This window comes from Patella vulgata, chromosome 6 (assembly GCF_932274485.2).
Source record: "Patella vulgata chromosome 6, xgPatVulg1.2, whole genome shotgun sequence".
In the NCBI taxonomy this organism is placed as follows: Eukaryota; Metazoa; Mollusca; class Gastropoda; family Patellidae; genus Patella; species Patella vulgata.
In genome coordinates, this window is record NC_065884.2 from 23,231,771 (window position 1) to 23,242,216 (window position 10,446).

General features: G+C 37.7%; 1 protein-coding gene across 4 annotated transcripts; it reads left to right on the forward strand.

Moving 5' to 3' along the window:
- The first annotated feature begins 4,038 nt into the window (after nucleotides 1–4,038).
- On the forward strand, nucleotides 4,039–9,676 carry LOC126824761 (THUMP domain-containing protein 1). Of its 4 annotated transcripts, none has more exons than XM_050554128.2 (2): nucleotides 4,039–4,061; nucleotides 7,398–9,676. In XM_050554128.2, exon 2 carries the CDS (start codon nucleotides 7,415–7,417, stop codon nucleotides 8,498–8,500), a length of 1,086 nt encoding a protein of 361 aa, XP_050410085.2. In that variant the 5' UTR covers nucleotides 4,039–4,061; nucleotides 7,398–7,414; the 3' UTR covers nucleotides 8,501–9,676. The 4 variants fall into 4 exon arrangements, with proteins under 4 accessions (XP_050410085.2, XP_050410082.2, XP_050410083.2 ...); XM_050554125.2 differs by lacking the exon at nucleotides 4,039–4,061 and adding an exon at nucleotides 4,827–4,994; XM_050554126.2 differs by lacking the exon at nucleotides 4,039–4,061 and adding an exon at nucleotides 5,019–5,218.
- Nucleotides 9,677–10,446: the final 770 nt, after the last annotated feature.

Consider the following 10,446-nt stretch of genomic DNA (forward strand, 5'->3'; position numbering starts at 1 on the left):
TGTGCAGCGACGTCGCATGGAATTTACCAATGTTTGAAAGAAGACCTGGGGCAAATTGTTCCATTCTTGGACAAGAGCAGCTTCTAAAGCAGCAATGGTGTGCATCTGTGGTCTCCGATACAGACGGCGTCCAATCTCATCCCAGACATGTTCTATCGGTGCCATTTCCGGAGACATGGCTGGTCAGTCCAAGACATGGATGTTGTTAGCAGCCAGGTAGTCCATACTAAAACGGGCGGTATGCGGACGTGCATTATCCCGTTGGAAGTGCTGAAGTTGTGGGTGCGCTCGAAACATCGGAACAACAATTGGTTGCAAGACATCATCACGGTAGGCTACAGCATTAACGCGACCCCTGCAAATGTGTAGGGCGGTTCGGTGATGAAATGTGAAGCCTGTCCACACCATTACACTTCCCCTACCCCATCGATTCGTTTCGAAGACGCAGCAGTCTGCAAGACGTTCCCCAAGACGTCTCCACACACGTTGACGGCCATCAGCGTGATAAAGATGAAAGCGACTCTCATCACCGAAGAGCACACTTTGCCAGTCTACTCTTCTCCATTAATGGTGTCCTTGAGCCCATCACAAACGCCGCTGATGGTGATGATCCGTGAGGATAGCTCCAACATAAGGTCGTCGTGCACGAGGTCCTACTTCTCTTAGACGACGTCTTACGGTGTTGGCACTTGCTGGTCCTTGTCTTCCGACGACTGCTGCACCTGTTCGAGTCGCTGGGCAGAATCTGTCACGCAGATGAGTGACCCGGATGTAGCGGTCTTGAGCCTGGGTTGTAACGCGTTGTGGACCAGGACGTTGACGGTCACGTGTTGATCCAGTAACTCGAACAGGTTCCACCAACCTTACAATAATGGACTGATGACAATTGAAGTGTCTGGCAATAGCACGTGTAGACATGACAGCCCTGGACATTCCCATGGCTTCATTCCGTTGATTTTCAGTAAGTCTCGGCATCTCTAGCTCGATTCCTTCACACGTCCAACAACAAATTACGACAGATTGACGTTTCACAGTTCATGTACTGCACATTAAGTTGAAAACATGCTTTTAAAGGGCTCACACACAATGCTGCACGTGAATATTGGGTTTTTCATGTGCATCTCGTGCAATTTTTTATTTTTGCACACGGGCCGATATTTTTTGCGTTTGGGAGCATTGTGTGAAACATTAGTTCATAGTATTGCATAATATTATACATACAAAACCACCTAGTAATAAAATATTTTGGAAAAAAAGTGATGCATTTCTGTTAATATACAGCTCACATAATGTAAAATGACATATGGTTGTATTTCTACGTTTGATGTAATCTTACATGTGGATAAAAAGGGAATAACCGATGTGGTCACTATTTGACAGTTAATTTACAATTTGCTGTAAAAATAATAATTCAAATGGCATTTCTGTTAATATACAGTTCACATAATGTAAACTGACATCATAATATGGTTGTATTTCTACTTTACGTTTGATGTAATCTTACATAAGCCTTGTATATATATGCATTTAAGTTAACAAACCACATGTGATATTCCAAATCGGACACTGTATTTTAAGTATACTTATAACTGTAAATATATAAATGTATATATATACTTTTAATTGGGATCTTTTACGTGCACGCCAATGCGTACACGGAATCTCGATGTTTCGTACCATCCGAACGACTAGACAGTTATCCTTGTCCAGTCTGCATCACTGGAAAGGGGGAACCACATCGGAAAATCTGGATGAACTTTCTCGGCCAAAGCAGGTATCGAACGAACACTCGACCTCCAGGCTAGCGAGCCAGCGCCCTGCCCACTTAGCCACCGATACCCCCCCCCCCCCGCCAATAAGTGAACTATAGACGAAAAGTAATGAGGTCTTAAAAGGTCTATCAATGTTAAGGTTCTAAAGAGATGTACAATTACATGTTTCCTGTAAATTGTACACAAATCCCGTATTTAAAAATGTTTGAATAGTAGAATAACACATAAAAACAGTTAAAATACAGCATACATGTACGTTAACAAACATAGTTGTATCAATACAGGTTACATGTAACAAAATACAGTTCTAACTTGTAAAACTACACTTTTATGGTTAATATACCAATTTTTACCGCATTAATACAATAAATTTATTGTATAAAAACATACTGTGGTATTTTTACAGCGTTATGTTAAAGAAATTACATATTTTTCACTGTAATTTTACATTTATTTTTAACAGTGTATGTTGTATTAAATCCCAGTGTCTGTGTTTAAGCAAAGTGAACTCCTGTTTCCTTAGATGTCGCTGGAGACCGTGTATCAAACATTTTCGAATCCGGTACCCCACCCCACCCCCTCCCGCGCAGAGTTGCTTGTCTCGGGGCCTTGAGGCAGGCCACGCCCACATCCAGTATATGCCTTATCAAAAACACAGTGTCCACATCCGGCTAGCTATTTTAAACTGCCAATTACCCCCTGACTGGTTGACGTTTTTTCACTCACTGAAAATATTATTGCTACACAATTATTATGTCTGATCAGGTACATGTTATTTTACTAATTAGACGAAATAAATCTACCACGATGTACTTTTGCTCTAAAAATGAGCGAAAAACTGCCTTACCCAAAACAATAACAAATTTACCAACACCAAGCAATGTTTTGGTAATTGTCTGGGAGTAATTGTCCTAGAACCACTTTCACGGTCGGACCCCAGTGAAATTTATGAATCCCAACAGGTACGTTCAGTTTGTTCAATAGGCTCATCATATGGGATCTATGAGTGGCAGTCCCATGAGCCACCCGGATACAGTGAGGGCTCAGATCTGGTCCCGGGAAGACCTAGTGGGAGCTGGGCGCCCAGATGAGCCAATAAAGGCGGGGTCTGGGAAGGCTGAAGGCTTGGAGTTCGGGAACCCAGTTGGGTCCCTAATTCTTCTCTATTTGTGATATGATAAATAGTCATGGACACTTGACATGCTTTGAGAGTATGTTCACAGATGAAGAACTTATCCCCCCAACAGATTCACTGAGCTGCATGTGCGACACGCAAAGCGCCATACACGTGGGAGGGGTTCATTGTCAAATTTGACGCTTCAAGGAAGGGTTGATGAAAACTGCCGCATATGCTGGTTTATCCTATCCATGTTTGCTTTCATATCGGTTCTTGCATAAGATATACTGTTTAGCGTATCTTTGCTTTAGTGTGTTACGTTTAATTTGATCGGGAGACGTGTTCGTCGACGTCAACGTCAACCGACAACACTGCAAGAAATGGCCGTGGCACTGCAAGTGGAGTGGGTCAGATTGCCCCAAATCGTGATTGGACGGTTGATTAGGAGCATGCTGAATGTCTGAGGATTGGTGGAGCAATTACTCATTATTAAGACAAAAATCAAAAACGTCCACTTTCACTTTTGACAGGGTATCTCTTTGCGAGTGAAATGGGGCCGTTAAATAAGCCGCCCATGTGAACTGTTTATCATGTGTAGGCAATTGGCCTGTTATTAACATACACTGGTTACCTCTAATAAAAACCGCAGTGCATTTCCGCAGTTTTGTATTGTTTCTGAATACCCCCTACTTTTTTAAGAGTATAGAGTATAGTATCAAAACATTTTTTTTAATATTTTTCGTTCCTTTTCGGATTGTTTTCGGTACTTTTCGGATAGTAAAGCGGACGACGGATCTCCATTGGAAAAGCCTATAGGCAATTTTACATTTATAATGTTTCAAATTACTTTTAAAAATTCTGTAATAAAACATTAAAGATACATTATGGGAGATAAGATAAAGAGATGGCAGTTCTCGCTATAATAGTTAAAAACTAGATGGTGTAAAGGTAATTTGCTGAAAATTTCAGTCAAATTGATCCACTATGAGCCGAGAAAGAAGCGGGTGAAATTTTTGCATAGTCTCGGTCATCATTACTAAAATCATTAATATAAACAGCACAGTCTCGATTATCCACTTTTATTGATTTAATTACCAATAGCCGTTAGCGGCATATATGAATCTAATCCAGCCAACATCGAAGGCTAGCCTTGACATCGAGAGTTTATTATGGTCTGGATAAGTTAATTAATGTCTAATTGATAATTTAGATAACATTTCAGACCTAAAGAAAGACTTGTAATAAGCAGATTTTGCTCTTGCATAATGCATGTTTAAGCACTGTATTACTATTAAAGGACAATATTGGTGCCAGTCACTATCACATATGTGATAGAGTTGGTTAAACACATTCCAAATATAATTTTAACACAGAGATCATTGCTACCATAGCTGAATAATACAGTTTCCTGAATCGGAAGTGACGAACGCCAAAGGAAAACACGAGTAATCCCTCTATATAACTGACTGATGTGACGAGTGATAACAGATAGCCTACACGGTCGAATTTCTGCTCACTAATAATTCCTCCCAAGACCAAAAGTTGCTATATGGGGCTGTAAGAGGATGCCTGACAATTCAATAAAGTAATTGAATGTCATAAGATAAAAGAAAACGAGAAAAATTGAAATAGTCCGTACATTCCCTTGTTTATATCCATTCTATTGCCTACGGTACCTTATAAAAACATGGTAATGCACGGACTTTTTCTGTTTTTCTTTCGTGTTCTCTTATCTAGTGGCAGTCAATTCTTTTTATGAATTGTCATATCCTCTCACAGTCTCACACAATAATTTTTGGTCTTCGAAGGAATTATTAGTGAGCAGAAATTTGGCCGTGTATCTGTTATCACTCGTCACATCAGTCAGATATGACTCGTGTTTTCCTTTGGCGTTCGTCACTTCCGATTCAGGAAACCTCAACCTATATTACTCAGCTATCGTAGCAATGATCTCTGTGTTAAAATTATATTTGGAATGTGTTTAACCAGCTCTATCACATATGTGATAGTGACTGGTCCAGATTTTGTCACAATAGTTTCGTTCCGCGTTCCGCATTCCGTTCCGCGTACCGGAAATCCAGATATCGGTTGAAAAAAAAAACAAGGTGCGTTTAATGATTTAGTGTTTGGTGAAAAGGACAGATTTGTCTGCTTCTTTCAAAACTAAGAAATAATCTGATGACTTTAGCTTGTCTATTAAGCATATTTTCCAGTTGGTGACTTGTGTATTTATTTCGATTTAGTCAAATAATTGTCTAAGTTACTTACTTCCTGTCGATTAATGGAGGCGGACATTTTTGATAAACTGAAAGTAGTAGATTTTTGGGCCGTAAGTCTTCTTAGAATTGACATAGTTCGTGTAGCCCTGTATTAGGGCCTACGCCAAAATCGAATTCACTATATATTGTCATTTCGGATAGAGAGCAGGGCCGATAATATTCGTTACTAAAGTAACTACTACATGTAAGCTGCTAATGAGTAATACTAGTAGTCATATACGGTACCTAGTTTAGTTCAAAGTTGCGATAATTTATATTTATTCATAAAATAAAGAGGTTTTAGGATTATGTTTGAAACATGCTTTTGATCATGTTTGAGTCTGACATTGTCAATGACAGGAATATATTTGCCATGCCCTATGGTTTTTTTAACAAAATTTTTAAATTAATTTGGACTGATATAGTGATATGCTGGCTAAATAAGGAATACCACCTGACAACTCATCCCAAAGACAACTCATCCAAAGCACTCTGAGTATTTTCATCACATATGAAGACAAAGTAGGCCTACTTTAATATGGTCACTAAAGAACTTACCTATGTGTTTGAAATCACCATTGGTTAAATATTCCAACCAATAAAGAAAAGTTGCCCCTTGAAATTTCAACACATCATTCATGGCCCTCATCACGTGTTGGGTTGAAACCAATGAAGCTGTTGTTGTTAAAAGAGTATCGCAGATTTTGACCATCACTTGTCACAGTGCCGTATTATCCTAAAAACTGACTATGCTAAAGACTAGGACCCCACCAAAAGCAAGGACCCATCTAACCATTTGTTTCTTTTAATCTTTAATCTCTCAAATTTTAAATTGAAATTAATTTTTAGGAATCCTTTAAGTTACGAGAGATTCAAAGAGTATGTTAAAGATACATTATGGGAGATTAGATAGAGAGCTGGCAGTTCTCACTTTAATTGTAAAAAACTAGATAATGTAAAGGGAATTTGCTGAAAATTTCAATCAAATTGATCCACTCTGAACTGAGAATTATTTAGCAATTGAATTTTAGGCCTAGCCTTGATCATCATTACTAAAGTCGGTACGATAAAAAACATACAAGTTGTCTCGATTATCGATTTTTTTATTTAATCATCGATGAGCGTTGAGCAGCAGATCAGATTCTAATTCAGTATATATCGCAGGCTAGCAATGACATTGAGAATTGATTATGGTCTGGAAAAGTTAATTAATGTCTAATTAATAATTTAGATAACATTTCAGGCCTAAAGAAAGACCTGCAATAGGAAGATTTAACTCTTGCATAATGTATGTTTAAACTATATAAAAAGGAAATTACATGGTTTAATTTATGTGAAATTTTAACACACAGTTGTTAAGTTGGGGGATTTCATTTGAGTTTGGGCAACGAAAAATATCAACCGAGTGCTATATAGGAGATATATATTGAAACAATTGATCGCCAGTCTCAATGAAATGAAATGAAATGGGGTTTAACGTCCTACTCTTCTGCACCTAACCTGGGCTAATTGAAGACGGGCATACGCCATACAGTGTGCTATGAGGGAAATTTTGCCCGGGCAGCTGTGCTACGGCCTACTCTTATATCGAATTCCAACTGCCAAGGGATCTTTTACGTGCACGCCAATGTGTACACGGGACCTCGGTTTTTCGTCCCATCCGAACGACTAGGCAACTGTCCTTGTCAGGCCCTCTGTTCTGCATCACTGACAAGGGGAAACCACGCCGAAAAATCGAGATGAACTTTCTCGGCCAATGCAGGGATCGAACACCCGACCTCCAGGCTAGCGAGCCAGCGCCTTACCCACTTAGCCACGTGATCCCCCCAGTCTCAATGAATATACAGTATCACTGATAGCACAGATACTAGTAATGATACAAATAAAGTTGTATATAAAAGTAATATTCTAATCAAAATGAAGCTTATCACATTATATGACCCCATGCTTGTGAATATTCCCTATGATATCACATCAACTTGGAAAGTAAAGTGTTTTTTACAAGATATTTGTTAAACTCATTGAGGATAGGTTGACAGATCTGTAAAATAAAATTGGCAAAAAATCTAATTTAAGCATCACTGATGTAACTGTAGCAAAGTCATGTCAAATTGAACATTATTTTTTAACTGTTGTGATGGCTATTAATAAATCTCCTTAAAACCAACTGGAAACGGCAATGTAGATAGCCCATCCATACTACAGTGTAACATGGTCATTTAACAATATCATTCTGTCGGTATTTTTCAGGGTGAAAGTTTAAGAAAATGAGTTCTGAAGGCAAGAAACATGGGAAAAAGCGTCCAAAGTCATATTATAAGAAGTGTGCGAATGTTAAACGTAAAAGATTAAATATTTTAGAGGGTGGATTAAAGGGATTTATCATTACTTGTTGTGACAGAGAGAAGGAAGCTACAAGAGAAGCATATAGCATTCTCAATGACTATGCTGATAAGTTATATGGACCAGAAAATTTCAAAACTGATGCTCCAAATAATGGCGGTGAAGAAAAGGAGGACGAGGATGAGGATATTGAAAAGGCCATGACAAAAGAAGTTGGTGCAATTAAAGAAACGAAATCAACAGAAAGACGATTTCAAAGGCTTGAAAGCAAGACAAAGAATTGTATTTTTATCAAGACTACTCTAGAAAGCCCTACAGAACTCGCTGAGAAATTATTTCAAAATCTATATGATACTAAAACTCAGAGGTCAAGGTATGTGATGAGACTTTTTCCCGTTGAAGGAACATGTAAAGCAGTTCTAGATGAAATAAAAAAACTGGGAGGAAATTTATTTCAAAAGTACTTTTCAACACCATATGGTGAAGGCATGTCATTCTCTATAATATTTAAGGCCAGAAATAATAATAATATTGGACGTGATAGTATCATACCAGAGTTAAGTCATCTTGTAACCGAATTAAATCCAGCACATACAGTTGAATATGATAATCCAGATTGCTTAATATTTGTTCAAGTTTTGTGTACAATTTGTTGCATTAGTATTTTAAAAAATTTCACAAAATTTAAGAAGTACAATCTCCAAGAGATTGCTAAAAATGAACAAAATTGCCCATCAAATGAAATGCAAGCCTCAGATTTAAAGGCAGAGACAGAAAATCTGTCCAAGGACCAAATGCAGACTGATAGTGTGGATGTACCTGACAATATCATTACTACTACAAATGATAATCAAACTACAAACGATAATGAAATTACAAATGATAATGAAACTACAAATGATAAATTAAAGTGCAGTGACACATCTGAAAAGCAGACGAATATTACTGAAAATAAAGAAGAAGTAAAAGAAACATCAATGGAAAAAAGTGACGTTAATGCAATAGAATGAAATATTTACCTAATTCTAATCTATGTTGCCCCTCATACATTGACATGTAGGCCTACATTGCATTGTTTAATCAATTGTACAAAGCATATGTTTTTAATTCAAATAATTTGTTCTTTTTCTATTTAAAGATGGGTTCCCAGAAAAGTATTTATCGGATGGTTATTTCCAATAAAAGTATGGCAATTTTGGTATATATGGAAAGTAGAGATATCCAATCTTACTAGAAAAATACTGGATTCCCCGAAAAACACTCATGGAGTGTATACAGGACAAAAATGTAAGGATTCCCCTAATCAACAGCCCGACGATTAAGAATTTCTGCACGCATGATGTCAAAGGTCACACGCGAACATTGATGTACAAGTTGATAAACGCTATGAAGAGTTAGACGTACAACACTTTCAGAGATAAAAAAGACGCGACGCGGGTAGTGAATAATCCGAGAATTTAATTAGGATTCGATATTTGTAATAAATAGTAAGCGATTAAAGACAACATCGTCTTATGTATGCAATGAATTCTCCTCTGACATCCAAGACGTGACGTAAACATGACCTGGTTTGATCGAATTTTAATAGCAGGGCATTCCTTCGCAATTACAATGTTTGAGAAGGATTTGAAGCATAATTATGACAAATTAATTAGTTTCAATATGTTTTTAGTCCATATATACCATTAAATCACCCAGTTTGTACGCGGGAACCCATCTTTAACATGTCTGCAATGAATATGAGAGTATGGGGCACAGGAAGAGGGAAATAAATTATAACAAACTGCATGGTAAACAAAATGGGGGAGGTAGGGACTGTTTTTAAGAATACATGTATAATATTATAATCCAGGCAATTTATGGATGAATCTTTGGCTATGTTACTAGTTAGGTTTCTCATGTATACATGTAATGTCATGAGATTGGTTGAAGGGCTAACATGTGCACATTAGATCATAAAGTCTGTCATTGAAAATAGTAGTTTTACAAGATAAAGTTCTTATTATTACCTGAACATATGTTACCTTTAACTGAAAATGCCCTCTTTGATCAGCTAAATAGGCTAATTTTGCCACTGGATATAAAGGAGCTAAATCGTTAATATTCGGGACTAAGAGATTGACATAAATGGGTCGCAACGCATACAATAATGTAATGTGAATGTATATAAACTGATTTACATTCAACCGTTTCTGTTTTTACTGTAATTTCTAATCAGTTATGTTCGGCGAAATACGCCAGAAGTCTCAATTGAATGGCAATCTTTAGCATCTGGTTATTCCGGTCTACACCGATGATATTTATTGCGCATGCTCTCCAGATAAGAATATAGCGTCACCATTTGACATGACTTGTGGAATATGTCTAGCTGCGTTCTTTGAGTCCCTTGTTCCAAATGGCGCTGAAACGCATTATGGTACACGATTCGTGTACCAGTGGTAAAATGTTTAATTTGTCTTGAATATTGGATATCAGAAGCCCATCTTTTCCCTGTAAGATCACAAGACCAAAGTGCACCGTAAACATGAAGGACTGACACTTCCCTTGAAAACATGTTTAAGCCCTCATCCAAAATGTTATATAAATATATATAAAATCTTGGTATTTGCATTGTGTCTATTAACTACACTGTCCACTTTTGTGCATTTTGCTTTAAAAGTGTTCTTTTCTATCAGCACGGAGGATGTAGCGTAGAGTGGTCTATAACATGGTTTTGATCCCAAGGTTGTACATGACAAGGAGTAAGATTCGTCTGCCATGGATTTTCTCAAGGTCATCTCAATGTTTAGGAGAAATGAAATGAAATGGGGTTTAATGTCCTACTGTTCTGCTCCTAAACTGGGCTAATGAAGACGGGCATATGCCATACAGTGTACTATGAGGGAAATTTTGCCCGGGCAAAGGCCTACTCTTATATCGAATTCCAACTGCCAAGGGATCTTTTACGTGCACACCA

What these genes read in the sequence shown, in the direction of transcription:
- LOC126824761 (XM_050554128.2), top strand. Translation starts at nt 7,415, where the DNA reads ATGAGTTCTGAAGGCAAGAAACATGGGAAAAAGCGTCCAAAGTCATAT.